This window comes from Pseudonaja textilis, chromosome Z (assembly GCF_049901715.1).
Source record: "Pseudonaja textilis isolate UNSWEBS1 chromosome Z, rPseTex1.2, whole genome shotgun sequence".
NCBI lineage: Eukaryota > Metazoa > Chordata > Lepidosauria > Squamata > Elapidae > Pseudonaja > Pseudonaja textilis.
In genome coordinates this window covers 49,154,840-49,178,061 of record NC_142008.1, presented here as the reverse complement: position 1 = coordinate 49,178,061, position 23,222 = coordinate 49,154,840, and the positions used below count along the sequence as shown (strand labels likewise).

Here is a 23,222-nt window from a genome sequence, read left to right as displayed (position 1 = left end):
TTGACAGGAACGTAGTAATCCACTTATGAAGGGATCCGGAAATGCCATAAGAGTTTTGTTTTAACAGTAGTTTGTCATGTACCACTGAATCAAAGGCTTTGTAGAAGTCTATGCAAATTGCATCTATAGCTTTACCCTGGTCAAGTAGAATAGTCCATATGTTTTTGCAGTATAGGAGTTGAAGATTGTTACATAATTGATACTCATACCAGATAGTTGCCCTAGGAATCTTTTCATATTCATAGAGTGACTATTTGGTTACTCAAAACATATCCACTTGATGGGGGTAAGCAATTGATCCTTCTTGCCCCAACCACATATACACATATATACGTAAGTACATATATGTACATAATTCATAGATATGTACATACATTCCCTAAATTTCTGTTCCTACTGCAGCTTTTTATTGTGGGCTTCATAGGTGTATAATGAAACAGAAAATTGTGCTGGATTCCTCATTTCAACTCTTGAGTTTTCCTTTTTTAGTAGAAAATCAAGCTGTTTACAACCCCAACTAATAATCTCGGTTTTTATGTGTTACAAGTACTTTGTGAGAACTTTGAAACATTATTGGAAATAAAGCTAATCCTAGAGGCTGGCGTTTTCTTTTTTCTCTTTTCAACATGTCAGATTCCCATTTATTTTAAAATAAAAGGCTCTTTTAATTAAGCGAGTGGACAGACAGTCTTATGGATAATCAATATTTCAGACTCACCATGATACCCGTTCTTATCCTGCCATCCATACCAAAAGGTCTCTTGATTGTTTGAAGTGTTCTGTAACTTTGTCATGTCTCCTTCTTAGGGAAAAATATGAAATAAAACCAAAAAGGAGGTGGTAGCATCTGTCAGTGTTCATTTTGCAAATTGTACTAAATTAGGGTGCACAATAAATCACAATCTGTTGGGTTTGCAAAAGATATCAAGATAACTCAGTTAATGCAGCACATGAAGACATAACCAAAATAAACTACTTTTAGTTTGGTTCTATGTGAGCCTTCCCTCTCCATTTTTATTAATTTAGTTACTCCATATTTCAAGTGACTAGTGTGTTTACAGTATAATATATAAAAATAAAGCATAAAAGAAGAAAAAAATCCAACCTAGCATCTATAAATAATGACAATAGCTCTTACATAATTCCAGCTTGACAGTGTTTTTAAATACAAGGAGAGAGGGCACCATAGTTTTTGCTCAAGTAGAAAACTTGGTAATGATTGCCCCAAAAAAAGAAGAGGAAAATGAACTGATTGTGTAAATTAGAAAAACATATTTCCAGATAATTTGTAATTCTTTTCTATCTCATGAGAGCTAATATTAAATTCAGTATTCTAGAAGATAAAGATTACTTTGTCTGGATGTGCTTAAAAAAAGTCATTTTATTTCATCACTACCAATAACACACTTGGCCATCTCTTCCTGCTGACAATGGAATTATCCTTGATAATTAAATGTATTTAATATATTCTTTGAAAGAAGGAAAAAATGATGTTATAAACAGAGTAAGTGCTCTTTCATAAAAGAATTCAGCACTGTTAGTAGTTTCTATTCATTTGGGAGGAAGAATAGATTGTAATGGAGATAGCGTTCATTTTCACAAAAATAGAATACACGCTAGCTAAATCCTTCTATCTCTTTCCTGTTTTCAGCATTTCCATTCTGATTTAACCTCATAAGTATTGAGAACAAGTTATTCAACTATAACAAGAATATCATGTCAAACTTGCAGCCCAGGGCTGGAGGGTAATGTTCTGGCCACGCCCACCCCCAGTTTAGTAAAGGGGGGAAAGTTGCGCTACTTCATGTGACGACACCATGTGGTAACGAGTTTGACATCCCTGTCACAGAACAACATTCATGCTGAAAATGCAAAATACAAATTTAACAGATATAAACTTTACTCAGGAATTATCAATGGTTAATTATACAAGCCATCATCATTTTATATAAACACTGAATTAGATTAACAATCTTTGATGGAATTGATAACAAAACTTTTGTGTGCATTTGTGTATGTGTGAATTGAGGTAAGATTGCTCTCTACCCATTTGGACAGTTACATTTGTATTGATTTAGTAGTCTGGTAAATTTTCTTTTTATGTATGGAAGATTATTTTTCCTTATCTTTTCAGCCAGAATATGCAAATATTTGTTTCTGGTATATTCCACCAAGTCTGAGAAAGATGGAGAAAGGACATGAATTCTGGGAAAAACTCAGTTGTGTGAGTACTATGCTTTGCTAAGAAATGTCTTTTCAATAACCAGATTCCTGTTTTTTTAATAGATACACAACATTTCCTCCAATGTTTTGTATTAGCATACTGGTACGACTGTGTCTGATGAATATCTGCCTAGTACCCTCTTCTTTAAGACACAGAAGAGAGACTTGTTAAAGAAAATATTGGAAACGTGTGCATTGTCTTAGAGGTTTATATTCCATTTATGGTTTGTGATAAAATTAAGCTCTGGTCTTTTAAATATTTACAGAATTAAGACCATCTGGGTCTTAATTTGAACTCTGGATAAGAATTTATAGCATTTAAAAAAAACTTTATCATGATTTCAGTTTAGGCAAGGCCAACTAAATTTCTCTATTCATATAATAGATGCAGACATTGTGCCATTATTTTTCTCACTTGCCATCAAAGCTTCTAACAGATGGGAGAGCTAAGAGAAGATAAATGACATTGTCTGCATCCATTGTCTATTCATTACCTGTTTTAGACATTTAATATTGTCCTTGAGACTCACTTAGCATTATTGGTGGATATTAGGACTAGGAAAATGTTTAGGAATAATTTCCGATGTCAAATATCTTGCATACAATACAGAGAATATAGTAGTTCATGCTGTTCATGGAAGCCAGTTAAAATTTTCTTCTTTGCATAGAAAAAATATTAGACAACCAAATTGGATCAGCTTTAGGAACATCCTGTAACCTAATCTTAAACTGTCCCACACTAAGAGAGTAATTTTAAAAATGTTATAGCCTACATAAGCTAGAAATTTGTAGATGCGTCCATTCAGTCTTTCATTTTTTACAGTTATCACTTAAAAAAAAGCTTACATTAATATGAATATTTTGTTACACTTTTTTTCTAAAATGTGCTAAAATTTTGTTAGCAAAACCTGCATACAGGCAAAAGTACACACAGTATATTTTGTACATTGTTTTCATAATATATGTATTTTTATACAAATGGATTTCTGATGTATTTTTTTATATTTAGCAAATGCCACAACAAAATACAGGGAAATGCAGATTTTGAATTACAATTATCTGATTTACAAATAATAGGATAACAGAGCAGGAAAGGATCTTTGAGTCTTCTAGTCCAACTCCCCCTGCTGAAGTAAAAACCTCCATACCATTTCAAGCAAATAGTTGTCTTCTTAAAAATCTCCATTGTTAGAGCACCCACAACTTCTGGAGGCAAGTTGTTCTACTGATTAATTGTTCAAACTGTCAGAAAATACAAGAATAAATTGGTCTGCATTCAGATGTGAGCCAAATAGGTTTCTGTCCCTGTATATTTTCTCTTCTTTCCAACACAACAATCAAATATTGTGGTAAGTTGGTAGTAGTAGACTAATGGCAGATTATGTTATACCATGTGGAAAGAAGCCTTGAAAATACCAATACTGCAGTGTTGATGTGTATATTCTTGTATAGTATATGTGGCATTTCTGGAATATGGAACAGAATCTGGTAGCTGAAATTCACATACCCAGATTTGCTGTTCTTGTCTTAAAAACTGGGATTACTCAAATAGAAATGTCTATCCAGGGAAGGATTACTGATTCACCAAATTAAAACAGTAATTGTGTTGCTGTAGTTGTAGGGATGATACATTTATGGTATTGTACATTACTGATCACAGTAATCAGTAATCACATAATTTTTAACACATATACTAATGACTAGAATAGGCAACCCTCTTTGGAATGTTAAGCTTCTTACCAGAAAGACCTTGAGGAATACGCCAGTCAAAAATGACACTTAGAAGACAAAATGATGAGGGTGCTTCCTATTACCTCTTCCGGACTCCTTTAATGTGTTCTACCGGCCTTAACATACTAATACTTTTTTCCTTGGATTGGGGACCAGATTAGGTAATAAAATTAAGTAGAGTTATTTTGAATCACAAGATGGATAATAAATAAATAATAAAGGATTATGTTGCAATCGCTTGTCATTACTATTCTCTAAGGATACATTTGGAGCTTCTGGAGAAACCAGAGGTTTAACTTAAAAATAAAGATGGTAAATATTTGTGTTTTGTTTGTAGTATGTTGTGTTCCCTATGTCCACAGAGGTTTCAAAACATGCACTAAAAGTTTTTTTTCCATTCACCTGAACTGTCTCTCCCACCTGGAGAATAAGCAATGCAGCATTAAGAGTTAAAGTGGCAATGCAGAGGGAGGGGGAAGGCCTCACTTGCTGAGAATTATAGCAGCTCAGGTTTCAAAATGTGCACTGAGGATGGAAAAAGGAAAAAAGATGCCACTAAAATTCCCCCAATGGTCCAACAAGAGAGACTGCTGTCCTTCCTTTCCCCCACCTCCTGAGCTCTTCAGATCTTCACAAGGTAAGCAAGCCATTGGGAGGTGGCTACAGACACCCCAAAGAGTGGGAAGTGGAACATAGGGTGTTTCAGGGATGGGGGCAGGCCTTGGGAAGCCCATGGCAGGCATCACTGATGCACCCCATGCACACTTAATGTATGCATTATTTAACATATGCATCATTTAACATATGCATTCGGGACTCCAGGATCAGAGCATGTTCACATAATCTGATTCACTTAAGATTATCTTGAATTGTGACTGAAATATTCAGGCTCTATGACTGTCATAACTCGAGAATTATCTGTATTTGTCAATTTAAAGAATAAATGAATGAATATAAGCTTGACAGAGTTTTGAATAAGTCTAATTCACTGTTCCTTGGTATTGATGCAATTACTTATAAATTACATCCTTTAAAGTGATATCCCCCTGCCTCTGTTCCTATGCTCAGACTTACAGGTATCTTCACTGTGCCAAGGGGTCAGTGGGCCACATCCATCCCCAGGATTATTTGGGGGATAAGGCTTATATTAGGCCCACCCACCCCCCAAAAAACCAGTCTAGGGCTTATTTATGGGGTGGGTCTTATTTTGGAGAAAACATGGTAATAGGAAGATTATGAGAAAAGTGACATCTAATTAGGCTTTATTCATAAGATTATATCTTTTGCAATTAGTTCTGAGCAGTTAGATGTTTGTGAATTTTTTTAAACTACTGAATAAGCATGATCTTGCAGGGATAATATTTATTTCACTAGCTGATAACCCGGCATTGCCTGGGTATTTATTTATCCCAATCCTGTATTAGACAGGAAAAGGAATGAATTATATCTATAGTGTCAAATCAAAGTAACTTTATTTACAGGGTTTTAAAAGTTTTAAGTAGAGTAAACAAATTACAAAGGAAGCTGTATATGTAACAGCTCTATCTCTCCTATAGTGTAGTCAGGCTGCACAGTGTTGTACTGTCTCTAAATGTCTAGATGTAGCCGCTCTCTTACACAGCATCACAAATCTTCCATTCCTCTCCTTGGGAGTTTCTTGTCTACACTGGAGTTTCCTTTTTGTAGCCTTTGATTGCACTTGGCCAATTACCTGACATTTCCTTGGAGGCATAATTTACAGCAGTGAAATATATTATTATGGAATACAATAAAGTAAATATAAGAAAAAGACACTTTGGCCTGGCCCTGTTGCCTCAACCACTGTGGTGAGAATTAGAGACCTAATTGCCCTGGCCAACAGCCTTGGAAAAATTCTACAGGGAACAGCCTTTGAGGTGGTTATCTGAGTTAGCAGGCACCTTCCCGACAACTTCCCCTCTTTGCTTGAAGCTGAGGGTCCAAGGTGTTATTTTTAAAGAACCAATCTTCCTTACCAGAGGGAGCTCCCTTGGTTTTTTTAAAGAACCAATCCCCCTTACCAGAGGGATTCCCCTTGTGGAGTACTATAAAGTCGTTACCATGGCAGCTCCACTGTGCTGTACAGTAGAAGCCATTTTAAGGCACAACAGGCTGTATCTTAACAGAACATGAATCCAAATATATACTATCACTGTCAAAAGTACTGTGATTTGACACTATACCGTGTTTCTCATATAATAAGGCCAGGTCTTATTTTTTTTTGAGCTCCGAAAAAATGGCTAGGTCGTCTTTTCGGGGGTGACTTAATTCCCCCCCCTTGCATCTTCGGGTGGGTGGGCGGCAACAGCTTGGATGTTGACCTTGGCGTTGGTGGGGCACTTTGTATCGGGGTCAACGCAGGCAGCACCATATCCGTGTGTGCAACAAAAGTACTTCCTAATGGCAAGCCCCCCCACCATTCCCCCCATTTCGCATGTTTTAATATAGGCCTTAATTTGGGGGGAGGGGCTTAATTTCATTTCATGAAATTTTTATCTTTCATTTTTATCTTTTCAAAATACCTGGGATAAGGAGCTAAACACTACAAAGGCTTCCATACAAAGTTTCTTTATTGGATTATATCAGGCACCCTCAAGGTATAACTCACAGTTATGCTGAGATTCATCTAATGTCATCAAAACATGCTGGGATTTCCTATTGGGGGAGGCCGTATTGTTGGAGAAACAGGGTAGATATAATTCATTCCTTTTCATTTCATTCCAGAGTTATGATGGAACACACACACAGAGACGCACACACACCCAAGACATGTTATCCCTACAGTATTTTTTTCCAGAGGGCAAGTCATCTGTGTACCATGTTTGGTTGAAATTGCTCAAGGCGTTCCAGAGCTATGCTGGAACACACATACACAAACACACACACACACACACACACACACACACACACCAATTTATATATATTATATATATATAATTACAAATTATAATCTGGTAAATATTAAAATCATATATTTTTGAAGATATTAAAAAATATCATTGAATATATCACTAAAACTACTGCTGAACCGAAACAGAACTAATTTTTCTAGAGATATTGTATCTTAAATGGCTTATGTGAGTTCTTCATGTGCCCCCTGGTGGCATTTTCATTTATAAACTTTATGCAATTACATTAAATTTAACAAAAACTTTGACAAAGATAAATTATTTTTTTTTTACATCTTAATTTTCTTCATTCTGTTATGTTTGCAAATGTTGCCATTTATACATAAGACAAATCTTACATTAATTAAAATAGTATTTTAATTATTATATCTGGATATGACTGCAATTTCTGTGTTGCATTAATAAAGTACTGATTAAGGAGAATGTTTGTAACTCAGATTTGAAATGAGGGATTCTTGGTTAGACTCTGAGCTTGGTTATTTGGTTATTTTCTTGCAGACATTTCATTGATCAAACTAGGTAAGATAATCAATGCTGGTAGGGAACAAGGTTTGTTCTCAGTTTACATTCTAGTGGTTTTCCCTGTCAGTGTTGGTGGGAATGGTCCTGGTGGATATTTTGGCCCTTTTGTTCCCTTTTTTGCTTATTGATTATCTCTTTTGTACAATATGTAGATGTTGTTTATGTGGCAATTTGTCTACTGATGGCTTCTAAGAATTCTCTAGTATTTTTAGACTTGACTTGGACATAAGCATAGTTTCAACTGGGAAAATGTGACCATCCTAGACCTGTAATTTGTGAGCCACAAAATGGACAGATATATAAGTCTTATAAATAAGCAGGAATGATAAAGTCGAGTGGGGAGTAAATTTTGGCACTCCAGAAAGACCATTTAGGAGAGAGTGAGAATATAAATCTGGCAGATTAACAAGTCACCTCTGTAGCTAAGATATACATTGTCAGAAATCAATGGACGGTGCACATCTAAGGTGCCTTGATCACATAGAAACACAAATGTATTTGTATAGAAAGTCCTTTGAAGAAGTTAGAAAAGCTTGTTCTTTTCATAGGGCGTGAATTTTCATTTTATTTATTATTTATTATTAACTTTTCTATGTCTTAATAGAGAAAGATTCTCCAACTATAATTTAAACCAGGGGTCGCTAACCTTTTGGACCTCAGGTACCACCAAACTCATAATTTTAGACCCCGGGACCGCTAACTGGTTCTGTTGGAGTGGCCTAATTTGTGGGTGTAGCTTGGTGGTCATGTGACTGGCTGGGCATGGCTTGTATGTAAATATTATAAATATTGATCTTTTTAATAAAAAAGAGCAACTTTTCCCCAAAACCAGGCAAAGCCGGCAGATTGAGTTGCTCACAGAATCACAGATTAATTCAGTGATCTATCTATCTGCCATCGGCTAGCTCAGTCTCTCAAATTTGCTTGCTGTGAGTCTGCATTCAATTTGCTTGCAAACAAAACTTCAGTCCTAAGGGAGGTTCAGCTGTGCTGAACCAAAGATCTAAAGACTAGCTAGAAAGCAAGAAATCTAACCATTTCCTGCTTCCTAGCTAATCTAAATCTCAGCAGAACAGATGATGGTCAGAAGAAAGAAAAATATTAATTTAGCAGGCAAGTTTACCTGGTAAGGAGTGAGTGGGCAGGGAGGGTTCCCGCAAGCCATGTGTTTCTGCCTGGATTAATTGCTTTGTGGGGGTGCTGTGGGGGTGAGATTTTTCTCCCTTTGTGTTCTATCCCAAGAAACACAAAAGTTACTTTCAGCTTTCTAACTTAAAGCAGTAGATTATTCTGGTTTATTTTGAAGGCTGACAGGCCATGTTTTCCAGTCATTACTATACCATTTGTGCTGTTTCAGAGTATGTTACAGGTACTAAATACTCCTGATTTCAGCATCTCATTTTAAAAATATATAAACATTCACTTAAAGATAGGTTGCATGGAAGAATCCAAAACATATTGTGAAAATTCTCCATAAAGTATCATTTGACTCGAAGGTGAAAAATATTTGAATAATTAAACTTTAATTATAATATATTGGATTGTTCTTTAATGTTTTGCCATTTACAATTGCATTGGTTATTGAATCAGTTCAGAATCGAATTGATTATTGCAAAAAATCGTGAATATATACACAACTTTTTTTTCCCCTACTGGAAAAAATTACTTGGCTAGTACTATAAGTATCTGCCATCAGGGGGCACCAGAATCACATAAATATATTTAAATCGTAATTAGTATATTTGCTAAACTCTTTTTGAAATAATCATAGAAATCTGCAACTACAAAAAAATATTGAGTGCTCCAGTTCTTTATCTTATCCTTTTTAAAAAAATCTGTATTTTTCTTTTCACTTTTTTGCAGAATACTGTTCTCTGTACTCTTAGAATTTAAATTGTATTCACTTTCTAGTTGACCAACCTTATAGTAAAAGGTTCAAGGGTCAAAACTCTTCATTAGTAGAGAATTATCCACTGAAAATCTTATATAACAGAATGCCTGGGTTATTGAAATTGTGAAAACATTATCATGAATTTAACAACATTGATTATGGGATGCTTTTTATTTTGTTTTGGTTTTGTTTGTAATGCCCTTGGGTCAATGTTGACTCTCAGTGACTGCCTGGATCAAGCAACCTGCATTTCTCTTGGCAGTAGTTTCAAAAGTGGTTTGCCATTACCTGCTTTTTACTGGGGCTGACAGAATTTACCCAGCTGCCTTTTTGGACTAGAATCAGACCTTCCATTTTCTAGTCTGATACCTCAACCACCATATCAAACTATCTCTCAAGATGTGAATTACCTATTTAAAAAATAATTCTAGTGCGGGAACCATGGTGGTGTAAATTATTCCTATCTCCTGGTCAATATCCATTCAGCAAAAAATATAAACACGTGATATAGACTTTTTTTTTTTGCCAAGCACTTAAATTTTTCTTTTCCTTCCTCAAAAGATTAACCTTCTGTCTTGGATGTCAGGGAACAAAGAGATTATTTATCATGGGTGCAGTCAAGTCTCTTTATTATATTGTTAGATAGCCAGAATCTGCAAAGACGAAGTCAGGAAAGCAAAGGCTCAGAATGAACAAGGATTTGCAACAAAAGATAATAGAAAATGTTTCTTCCAACATATAAATAACAAGAATCAAGGTAAAGTCAGCCCACTAAAGAAAGAAGATGGCAAGGAAGTAACAGGCAACAGAGAGAAAGCAGAGCTGCTTAATTCATTCTTTGCATCGGTCTTCATGCAAAAAGAAACAATAGCCCAACCTACCAAAAAATTAACTGTAAAAGACAAACTAGAAATAAAAGTTAAAATAAGCAAAAAAATAGTAAGAGAACATCTGTCTGATCTTGACAAATACAAATCACCAGGACTGGAAAAGGAACTGACAGATGTCATCTCAGAACCACTGTACCACATCTTTCAAAAATCTTGGAGCACTGGGGAACTACCAAAGGACTGGAAAAGAGCTGATGTGGTTCCCATCTTCAAAAAAAGAGGGGTTTGGGGTGCAGACCCAGGAAACTACAGACCAATCAACCTAACAACCTAACCTAAATTAGTAGATGAGTGAAATACTATGGGCATAATATACTTAGACTTCAGCAAGGCATTTGACAAAATAGATCACAACTTACTTCTTAGTAAGCTAGATAAAAATGGAAGAGATAATCCTCACCACCAGATAGATTCATAACTGGCTGACAAACTACTCAATGAGTAGTCTTTAATGGGTCTACATCTATATGGAGTAAGCAGTGGGGTACCACAAGGTTCCATCTTAGACTCACTACTTTTCAATATCTTCATAAACAACTTGGATGAGAGAATAGAAGGGGAACTTACCAAAATTGCAGATGATACTTAGCTGGCAGGAACAGCTAATGCCCTAGAAGATAGGCTCAAGATCCAGATGGATCTTGACAGACTTGAACAGGCCCTATTTAACAAAATGAAATTCAGTGTAGAGAAAAGTAAAGTCTTACACAGTCAAAAACCAAAAGTACAGTTATAGACTGGCTGAAACCAGGCTCAATAGCAATAACTGTGAGAGGGATCTTGGAATCTTAGTGGACAACCAGCTAAATATGAGCCAGCAGAGTGCAGCAGCAGCCAAAAAAGCCAATGCAATCCTAAGCTGCATTAACAGAGGGATACAATCAAGATCAAGTGTGGTACAGATACCTCTCCATAAAGCCTTAGTAAGACAACACCTAGAATACTTTATTCAGTTTTGTCACCACACTATGAAAAGATGTTGGGACTCTAGAAAAAGTGCAAGGAAGAGCAACCAGAATATGATTAGGGGACTGAAGACTAAAACATATGAAGAACGGTTACAGGAACTGGGCATGGCTCGTCTACTGAAGAGAAGGACCAGGGGAGACATGATAGCAGTGTTCTAATATTTGAGGGGCTAGCCACAGAGAGAAAGGGATCAAGCTATTTTCCAAGGCACCTGAAGGCCAGACAAGGAATAATGAATGGAAACTGATCAAGGAGAGATGCAACCTAGAAATAAGAAGGGACTTTCTGATAGTGAGATCAATCAACCAATGGAACAGCTTGCCTTCGGAAGTTGTTCAAGCTTCATCATCAGAGGCTTTCAAGAAGAGGTTGGACTGCCTTTTGTCAGAAATTGTGTAGGGTCTCCTGCTTGGACTTTAACAGATTAATGAAGTTGGAAGGGTAGGTAATCTAGTCCAACCCCTGCAACTCTGTTAATCTGTTAAATATAATGGGTTAAATATATTCTGGCTCATCTTTGTATAATTGTATTGAATTCTACTGAGGACATAACTTCTTGATCTGATTATTACATCTTAATTGTTTAAGTTGCAATTTTTCAAGAAGGAATCAGAGCCAGGTCTTGGTTTTGCTAGCAAGGAACATTTTTCCATCTTTGATTATGGATTATGTCATATTTTTGATTTGGTGTCATTTTTATATTGAACTTTCTTTACTTAAACTCCATTAGTTTGTCTCCTGCTTCATTTTATTTGTGTTATATATTGAGCCCATATATTTTCATTATTCTATGGACTATTTTACTTACAATTTTAGCTTCCAAGTTTCCCAGAATTTGAGGTTATATCAACGTGTTGCAAATTCTCAGAAAATTGTTCATCTTCTACTACCTCAGCATTTGTGGTTGGAGTACAGACTTTGATCATTTCTATACTAGTTGTATTCAAGCTGAAATTGTTCTGTCTTTTGGGAGCATTGTAGTTCTCATAAACTTGACACCTTTTTGCTAATATCTGTGGTGACTATGTCTATGATTTATTTTGTCTGAAGTAGGAAGAACTGGTGTTCCTCTGATCTATTCTAATTCTGCTAATTTATAAAACATTTATAAAACTCAATCTTGACATTTTTACTCTTTCAACGTGAAGATTGCCTTGACTCATGGTTCTGACATTCCACAAACACTAATGTTATACATATCTTTGGGGCACTTTCCTTTTTCTCTTGTCTGTATCAAATATTCGAAGGTCCTTTTGGCTTTAATTCAGTAACATTGTAAGCACCAATTCTACTCATGTTGCCCTTTGCTCCACTCAAATAACTTGTTAATGGGTGTTCATAGCATCATCTTTCTGTATCAAGTACTATTGTCATGATTTCCTTTAAGATCATTTTAGTTTGGGCTGCTCTGCGGTTTTGATTTAATTTATTTTTATTGTGTGGGGGATAAGGGTCTTGTGCAGCCCCAGAATCTGTTGGAGTTGGGTGGCTCTAACAAATTTCAATGAACAAATGAATAGTAACAATAGTTACCTTCTAAACCCAGACAATACATGGCAGGTGCTTCCACCGAGTCAATAAATACACAGATAACTGTATATTCTTCCATCTTTTCCAAATAAGATGAGGGTTTTTTTTTGGAAGTGTCCTTCTTAAATGTGAGTTTTTAGTAGCAAATGGGAGAGGGTAGTATATTAATTGCTCTCCGTGTTACTGATAACAGTAATATTTTTTTCCCATTGAAATTTGTGGCAGATTTTTTTTACATTTCTGTATATGCAAAATATTATGCACATTAATCATTCAGTTCAGATTATCTGTAGCATAATAGACATAGCCCAAAGAATATCAGTACCATAAAAATCCATGAAGTATATAGAAATGAAATTAGAGAGAAATGTTCCAGTTGAAATAAAATACATGCCATGCTTGGAATAAGACCTAGGGAAGGAATTTCAGATGCCATAAATTTTCGTAAGTCATACCAGCCAGACTGCTGCTTACATGTGGAAATGGGAAAAATTCTCCACAAGTATTACATTGCATATGTTTTAAGGAAAAAAGCCATCGTTTAAGAAAAATATGAAAGATGGAATTCAGACTGCTTTTCTTATGTGTGCACAATTTACATTGCATTCTTTTTTTAAAATTTCAGTTCAGCTTTTTCTGAACTGCTACTCTCCAAATGTTTTAGGATTATAATTCCCAGGAGTCTCCAATTGGGTCCACCTTTATCCGGGAGGAGAATTGTAAGAACTGCACAACAATTGGGGAGTACCAGCTACCAAAGCTGCTGTCAAGTTTAATTAACCTGGAACATTCTACAGAGATGGAAAAATGCTAATCCATACATTTAAAAAAAAAAAAGTAAATGAAATATGAAAGATACAGAAAAAAGACAATAGAATCAGATTTATGAAAACATAAATGAAATTGAATTAACATGGTCAAAATGTATCAATTCTTTTCTGATTCTTTTACTTAGCTTTGAGGATCCTAGAAATTTCTAGGAATGCCATTTCAATAATGTCATGCTCAATAACCATTTTAAATTTCTGTATATGTTAATATTTTCTTAGATCTTTCTGAAACAGAACAACAATGTTGTAACTCTTTAATACCAACTACTTTACAAATTTGGAGAGTACAATGGAGAGTTCAGGTAATGATAATCATAGTTTTGAATAACAGAGACTCATTCCAAGTGTCTCAGGGAGCATTTATTTTTCTATCAGATAAATAGGTTTTCTCCATTTTTTAAATAACTAGTCATCAAATAATGTATCACTTCTAACTAAATGTACATTTCCCACATTGCACTATGATTTTTATTCCCCAGATGAAAAGAACAAAAAGTCATCCAGATACTAGCAAAGTATAAGAGGGATTTTTAAAACCTTTTTGAGATGACATGCTACCATTTAATTTCTCTCCGGAGGCTGGGAAATCACTCAGCAAGCTGTGAAAAAAACCTTTTTCACTGAACATAGTTTTAACCCTATACTCCACAGATGAGACTTGAGTCAACGAAATTGTGCTTATTATTTTTCTTTTTTTAATTTTATTTTTTAAATATAGACTGATATTCAATTGATTATGGGGTTTCTTTGGTTTGTTCTAGGGTTTGAAATATCCCTTACCCTAGCAATAAATATTACTGCTGATTACATATAGAATTCTATCACTTGCAGTCTGCCTTAGATTGTACTTTTTATTTCTACAATCCTCTTTTAAGCTCAAACACTGATTGAAAGAGCCAACATATTGAAATATATAAAGCAGGATTTCTCAACATTGAAAATTTTAAGATGCATGGATTTCAGTTCCCAGAATATTCCAGTCAGCATTCTGACTGTCACCAATAAAAGGGAATATTTGCAGTTCAAGGTTAAAATGAGAAGGTTGGTTTTCTTGCAGACATTCCATTACCCAAACTATAAGTGCTAGTAAGGAATGGGGTTTACTCTCAGTTTATATTCTAGTATTACCCTGGCAGTGTTGATGGGAATGGTCTTGAAGGGCTGTTTACTATTGGTGTGTTTGTCAATTCTTTGATGGATATATTATTTACTTCTTGATTGTTAATCTGATCTTGGGGTTAAGCTATGCTCATCTGAATATTGATTGCTGGTGGGAAGATGTTTTGGTCTTTTTGTTCCCTTTTTGGCTCATCACTTTTGCACAGTGTTGTTTATGTCTGTGTCAATTGATAGCTAATTTATCAGAGTGCCAGTCTACCAGCAATTCTCTAGCATTTTTGGGCTTGGCTTGGTCTAGGATGGTCACAGTTTCCCAGTTGAAATTAAGTCTGTTTATACATTGTGAAATTAAATAATTTTCATCATGTCTTCTGACTTCTAGTTGATGTTTATGGATGCATTCTGCTAGTCTTTTGCCTGTTTGTCCTATGTTAGTGGCTGTAGTTGCAGTCTTTACACCTATGTTGTAGATGACTCATATTTTTTCTTCTAGAAGGATTAGAATTCTTCTAATTCTTTTGAATTATTTAGGATGTTTTTGAGGGCTACAGTTGGTTAGTGTACTATACTGATTTCCATTCTCTGTCTGGGAATTCTGGGAATTGAAGTTCACATGATTAAAGTTGCCAGGGCTGAGAAACTGTAATATAGATAGACCATCATTACTCAATTTTAGATCTGAGTTGTTTGTTATACTATAACTGCCTGGGATTTTAGGTATTATGATGGTTAGTAGTAGCCATTTTGAAAGACTAATTTGGGAAGAGCTGAATAGAGGTTGGACAGGGATGGAGATAATGATTTCTTTGGTTGTGAAATGGCATTAATCGGTAACAGTAGTCCTGTTCAGTTATTAGGATTTTAGCAAGGAATATTCCCTCCAGTCTTTCCAGATTCCAAACTTAATACTAATACAAACTTGATGCTATTATTTTTTATTCCTTTACTCACATATATCTCTGTTTGAGCACTGGCTCAGTGGCCTTGAAATGGAGATGAGCACTGCAACAACTAACTATTGTCAACAGCCAGCAGAAAAAAATCCGCAGGGACTCTACCTTTTATCTTTTATTCACATACATACATAGATATTTTGTTGCAACCTTAAATCATTCGTTGCAAAACAAATGATTAAATCTTAAATACCATCTGCATTCTATCAGTGCCCTTAGGCATCTTAGAATATATAATTACTCATTTGTCAGACAGATATTTTCCTTAGCAGGAAAAAGGATACAGACAAATTGAGATTATGAAGGAATTATAGCAGTCTAGAACAGGGGTGTCAAACTCCTGTCGTTGTGGCAGCTTCATGTGACTTTTTCCCCTTCACTAAACCGGGCATGGGTGTGGCCAGAACATGACGCATCCAGCCTGTGGGCCAGGAATTTGACAGCCCTCTTCTAGAAGTAGTGGTCAGTGACCTGGTTTGCCTTCTAATAGAATAGCAAAAAAGAATTTGGTATTTGTGGGGAGATGGCTTCTGCAAAGACTTTATTTTATTTATATGGTACCCATTTAATTTGCATGATTCTGGGCAGCTGAGTAGTTTCATTGTCTCCTGTCCTTTGTTGAAGTGTTAATATGCATCCAAGCAAGTCTTATTTCCTAGCCTAATATATCTCACAGGGAAATTGAATTTTGTGGGATTTTTTTCATACCTAACTGATTCCAAGCCCAATAGGTTATGTGTATCTTTGCTAGTCTGTAATAAAAATTGACTGATTAAATGTGTGTCTGTTATTTATTTATTTGAATGAATGCAGGCATGCATGCATGCATTACTTTTTCTTCTTTAGTAAATTTTGTAACAATTCATTTATATGAGTGTTCAAATCTGCAGGATTTTCAAATCTGCAATCCATTATTTACTTGGTAGAGAATGTGCTCTATATGTAATGGACCCACTTTATATCCTTTTAAGGGGATTCTAACTTTATGAGATGGTGGATGCAGCATCACAAATCTAGCCCTTTCCTTATTGTATGTACATTAACATTGCATGAACTTACAATAAGGGTAGTATTCAGAAAGTGATGTTGTACCCATCACGTTGCTTCTCCATCTTAGACATCTCTAGTTGTAAAGCTGAGGAAGGTCCTTGGAAAGATATATCTAGGAACAATATATCCCACATGAATAATTAGACTAAAAAGATTGTTCTGTGTATGCATAGTCATATGTTAAAGTAAGCAGCCCAAAATACATAATGCAGACATTAAACTGCTTCTTTACCTACATTAACAATGAAATTGTGACTTTACCTTCTTTGGGACTGGATGATAGTCATAGAAAGACTAACTTCTAGAAATTGTTTTGAAATTATAAACAATAGAATAATGAGTACAAGATGCATAAAATAAATAAATATTGCTTAAGCATTTGGGCTGCTTTCAGAAAAACTGATTACTGAAATAATCCACAGAACTCAAATTAGAGTTCTCATATCTAAGCTGAAAAAAGCCAGCCGTTGCAGCCATCTATGACTATAAGAGCAACATTTGATCTCCTGTAAGAGCTAATTAAGTGCCTGATGCTTTAGAGATGTTGCAACCCTCTTTAAAATAGGAGAGGCACTAACAGTGTGCAACTGAAATTGAAAACTGTTACTTTGAGTCAAAAGTCCTTTTTTACCAACCTTACTGTGAGTGTTTTTACAATGTTCCAAGTTGTTCCAACCATTCTGGAACATTTCATTTCAAAAGGCTTTATTATGAGTTCAGAACAGGTGCTTTGAGTTTGTAATGGATTATTGGAAAAGTATTGGAACATTTTCTGTAACTCGAGTTTGGAACCAAATATTGTGAATTCCAAATGGCCCATATTGATTTTGAAACATTTTGAATTTGAAATGCTTTCATAACTCTAATAGACACCAAGAATTAAACTTCTCATTACTGTTTATTAACATTTGTTAAATCCATTACCTACTGAGCCAGTGGGTTCACTCCTCATCCTCAGATAGTCTTTCTATTAACTTCATAGGCTTTGAAAACATGAGAAATTCATCTCAATTCTGACTGGTGATGCTGAAGAATACCATGTTGATCCCCTCAGCAGGTGTTTTATCACAGCATGAAAGTATCCTTAGTAAACTTTGTTTGTTCTTTTTCCTTAAGCATCTATCTGTAGATATTAAGGGGCTTGATTCTATTTAAATATGTGTGCTCTATGCTCTGTTCAATTCACAATATGTATGCTCTAATCTACAATATGTAACCGAAGGAGTCTAAACAAAGTTTCCTCAAAATTTTTGCTGCAAAATATCTCCTCAAGAAAAAAAAGCACCAGTGTCATCGTCATCAAATTGCAACAGAATCACAATATCCATGCATGCAACAATATCATCATGTACAATAATGCCACTCTTAAACACCCTTAAACATATCTTTATACCCATACCCTTAAACGTATCTTTATATTCAACACAAATAATTATAATTATAATTAAATCTCACATGTTCTCATTCTCACTACCACCACCACTTCCCACAGATGCCCATGAAAGGCACTTGATGGGAATCTGGTATACTTCTATATAATGCCTGCTTAATCAAACCTATTGTCTGGGAAACTGTGATTGTAAGTTCTTAATGAGACCACACATGTACCCTTCCTAAATAGCATTGTCTGGGCAAATAAAGACATCAATTTCTTCCTTGAGTAATATCCACTAGTTCTGAAAAAGTGAAAATTATTAATTGTAATTTGACAACCACATTTATCCTTCCATTTTGTTGTAGGATACAGAAGAGATATTCTGTTTTCAGTCATGGACTGCAATAATTTATTAGTGGTTTAAGAATCTGGGCCCAGAACAAATTCTAGACAAAAGAAAAACATCTTTGTGTTTTTACTGTCTGTCTTGGCAAAAGGACCAAAGCTGTGCCAACAGTTGAGATTGCATTTGTTCTAGTCAGAATGACAGCTAACAAATGAACCCAGTTTGGTTTTAATTAGTGTAGAAGAAGAAAACTTGTATATTCTTCTGTGATCAGCTTTGCAAAATAAGTATAAAAGCAAAATATCCATGGTACTTTACTCATCTGCATGTTTTTTTTAAAGATAAAAAGGTCACCAATTTGAAATAAAAAAATAATGCTTTTGGTAGTTATTATAAATTGTGATGATAGAAACCAAGCTTTGATGTAATATTAACCTTCATTTCTTCTAGTTTTAATCTCCTCTGATATATGAATTATTGAATAAATCTTCTATTCATTTGAAATTTGGGACTTTTGTTTTCAATTTTTAAAGTGGCATATTGGCCTACATAACAATATTTAGTTAAGTGAATGTATCCCAGTAAAGATTATTTAGTGGTTTAGTGAAACTCCCAGGAATAGCAAAGATAGATGAGTCATCCAAACTATTCATTGTAGAGTATATATTTAAAGAACTTTATGCTGTGCAAAAGAAACAACTTCGGAACCTACCAATATTTTGAACCTACCCAGAATTGGAACCTACCCAGAATTGGGTAGGATACTATTGTTTGCAATAGAAAGCCTTGTCAAATTAGATGTTTATTTTAATATAGTCACATTTTGTTATAAAATATTTGAGATCCTATTTTTGTCAGTGGACAGCTGAGCAATTCAAATAGGCCAATGACATTTGCAGAAATAAGAGGTTGGGCAATTAGAGCCCCCCCCCCCATTATTTTTTTCTCAAATAATTGCAACCAGCTGCACATTTTTCAAATTAACATAAATTAATAATCTGCGCATATCATCTTGAAATATATCCAAGAAAGCTGAAGGAAGTTCTGTGGAATTTAATAAATCTTTCTCTGAGATGTAGACTACACTCTGAGAATTTTATGAATTTTCATTGTCTTGAAACAGTAGGATTCCTCATTACCTTTCTTCTTTTACTTGCATTATTCCCTGAATTAGAAATGTATTTATATAATTGAAATATTTATAGTCACCCATCTTACACTGAAAGCAAGATCTCCCAATAAAACTAATATGTTAAATATCCAGCACCAAAGTTAAGCTTTCACATGTAAAGTTCCCCATTAAATCCTCTTATCTACCTAAGCCTATCTCAGCATTTGAACCAGGTCTTAACTGCTTTTTGGAAGGATGGAGGCCTGCCTGCTGAACTTCAAGGGGAAGGGGGTCTATAGAGCAGGGCTGCCATGCAAAAGAATTTACAAGATCTCATAAAATAGCAATGTTTAAGGGAAGGCACTAGGAGCTTGCTACCTTATCTGATAACATAGAATTGTTAGATATCCTTAGGGAGAAGCAATCCTACAGATAATCTGACCACATACACTTTAAAGATAATAACCAGCATCCAGAGGGAAACAGGGAGCCAATGAAACATATGCAGTAGAGGTGTTACATAAGTAAACATCACTATCCATGCCCCCACATTATGGACCAGTTGTAGAAGCTCATTGCAGTAATCCAAATAGGAACTGATTAAGACATGGGTGATCATAACAAAGGCTTCCTGTTCCAGGAAAGGGCACAAATGGCATGCCAGACAAATCTGAGGGAAACTCTCCCTCCTCCCAGCTATGGCTGTTGCTTCAGTAAATGCCATCAGAGTTGCCAAACTGCACAGTTCAGGAGAATGCCACCTCATCCAGATGAAATATCACTGGGTCTTGGTGCTCCAAAACACAGAGTGATTCTGTCTTGCCATGAGATGAGTTGAAGCCAGTTTATTCCCATCCAGTGCCTTGAACCTTCAGGCCCTTGAACAGCATTCATGATTCAGCTGGATAATTTTAAATGCACCACCAGTTTGATGATATGCTTATGTTTTCCTGAGTTTACCATTAATATCCATTAATAGCCTAAATAAAAGTCTAAATAAAAATTACATTCACTCTAGAGAGAAGTAGAAATATGCAGAGACAAATGAAAATGAAAATTATAGATGCCTATTTCTATTTCTCTCTAAAGTAAATGTAATTTTTATTTAGACTTTTATTTAGGATATTAATGGATATTAACGGTAAACTCAGGAGAACATAAGCATACCATCAAACTGGTGGTGCATTTAAAATTGTCCAGCTGAATCATGAATGCTGTTCAAGGGCCTGAAGGTTCAAGGCACTGGATGGGAAGAAACTGGCTTCAACTCAATTCATGGCAAGACAGAATCACTGTGTTTTGGAGCACCAAGACCCAGTGATATTTTTAAGGCAGTTGCCTTATACATTAATGGACTGGTATTGAACATGTGGTTTAACTGCAAAATATATTGTGAGTGTCTAATATTTATATAAAATTAATATTTAAGTTTTATCAAGTGAAATGTAGCTTGCAAATGTTGCAAGAGACATATAACACTATTAAGTCAAATAAGACAGCATCCTATTTTTTCCAGAGACTGCCTCTGGCTTTTTCACGTCTAGAAAATGAGTACAAAACAGAGTCAGCAGGGTATTTGTTCTTTGTAAAGAAGTCCCCCAGAGCATGTTGAAGAGATATGGCAAGTATTTATTTTCTAAATGGCTACTTATCAGGCTATGGTTTTCAGCAGAGACTGAGAAGAGTTGATTTTGCTTCTTTTGGGTGACATTTTTCCTGTAATTTTAATGGAACTGCACTGCTGGCATTTATGAACCTTATCATTTCCACATGCAGTTGGACTATGAATTCTCTACCCTGTAGTTAGAAGAGACCATATTGTATTGTAAACATATCCTGGAATGTACAAACTATTTGTAGGACTAAAATAAATTTCTGAACAAGTGTGTGAGGATGTAGTTTAGCAGGAGAAACGTAAGTTGAACATGGTATCTAATTCTGAATAAACTTATTACCTGTTGTTAGACGATTACATGTACTCAGGGTGGGGTTCTATCAGTTCTATCTGGTTCTATAGAATCCCTTGTTAACTTTCTAAGCAGTTCGGAGAACCAGTAATTAGAAGCAATCTCCCTTTGTTTTGTTTTTTTCACCCTTATTACATTCTTGGCAGACAGCCTAGACTTCCTGTCTCCGGAGCTTTGGGGGTTTGGCTTTCTTAAAGGGGAAGGGTTATTTTAAGATTTTTACACTGCTGTTGGGAGGAAATACTGTAGTTCCCTGGACAATCAGCACTTTGAAGAAATAATTGAATAATGAAACAAAGCTTTAGTGACAGGGAACCAAGATGAGTGACATTCAGCAGGGCTTCTTGGCTAGCGAGAAAGATTGACATTCAAACATGAGTGTTCATACCCTTTCTGAGTTTTGGTCTAAAACTGGTTTTGGGGGAAGGTTAACTCTGTGCTTGGTGATGTTTAATCTTGTGTTTATTGATGGGATAGTTTTCCCTATTCAGCTTCAACAAGCAACAGCTACTATTGTGATTTAAATATCTGTATTGTGTTTGAATTTTTTCTTGCCTCATGGTTTCTTCTTCTATCTGGGGAGGGGGTCTGCCTTCACTGCTTTAGTACTATCTAGCACTGTACTTCCAAGAGGCAGGATGCAAGCTTGGCACTGATTTTTTTACTGCCTTTCTGGGGGAGGTCATGTGATCTTTCCTTAAATCGGGATGAATTCCTTAGGATATCTTGTGAGGTGAGCGAGACCAGCTGGTATCTTTAAGTGGTGCAAATGGATCTAAGGATTGCTTTTCCTCGGTGTGCTTTTTCTGGAGAGCTTAAATGACCTCTCTGCTGAAGGGTTGCACTTTATGAGCAAGAGTTGGCTGCTTGATAGTTATCACTGCATTTTAACTATTTTCTCATTCCTCAAGGTACTCTGGCACCCTGCTTGATTTGTAATTCCGGCTTGCAGGTATTTTTAATCTAATGATTAGTATTTAGGGCAGCTTTTTGCAAGCAAAGAAGCTTTTTGTATTTTTGTACAGGTAATCCTTGACTTACAACAGTTCATTTAGTGACCATTCAAAGTTACAATGGTACTGAAAAAAGTGACTAATGACCATTTTTCACACTTATGACCGTTGCAGCATCCCCACTGTCATGAGAGGACAGGTGAAGAGAAGCACCCCTTGACATGAGTGATGTCAAGCTGGCCACACCCACCCAGTCACATGACCACCAAGCCATACCCACCAACTAAGCCATGACCACAGAACCGGTTGTTAAAAAAAACTGAATCCCACCCCTGATGTACTCCCTGACTTACATCCATAACAGGACCTAGAAAATTCAATGTTTAAGTAGAGTAGTTGTTAAGTGAGGCATCACATGACTGCACTCAATTTTACATCCTTTTTTGTTGCAATCATTAAGTAAGACAATATGTGAACATGACTTGCGGTTTCCGTGGTAGCTTTCCTATTAACTATGCTTGATAGAGACTGGCTGATAAGTTCACAAATGTTGATTCCAGATGCTGTTGACTATAGTAAAACACATGACAATTGCCAAACACCCAAATCACAATCATGTCATTTCAGGGACACGACAAAGATTGTAAGAATAAACATCAGTTGTAAGTGACTTTTTTTCAGCCCCATCATAACTTTGAGCAGTTGCTAATTGAACAGTTGTAAGTCAAAGAATAACTATGTGTTTGTAAAATGAAAGATGCCAGAAAGCAAAGAGTTCTTGTTTGACCTGTCCAATATTTTTATCCAGACTTTCAAACAAACCATAGCTCTTAGC

At 35.6% G+C, this 23,222-nt stretch overlaps 1 protein-coding gene across 2 annotated transcripts in view; it reads left to right on the top strand.

The window, feature by feature from the left end:
* The window catches only part of GADL1 (GAD like acidic amino acid decarboxylase 1), a 92,273-nt gene that overhangs the window by 66,912 nt on the left and 2,139 nt on the right, over positions 1-23,222 (top strand). For both annotated transcript variants that reach the window (XM_087916794.1, XM_087916795.1), the window contains one exon: positions 2,135-2,224. In XM_087916794.1, the coding sequence (XP_087772920.1) occupies positions 2,135-2,224 (90 nt within the window). The remainder of the gene's footprint in view (positions 1-2,134; positions 2,225-23,222) is intronic.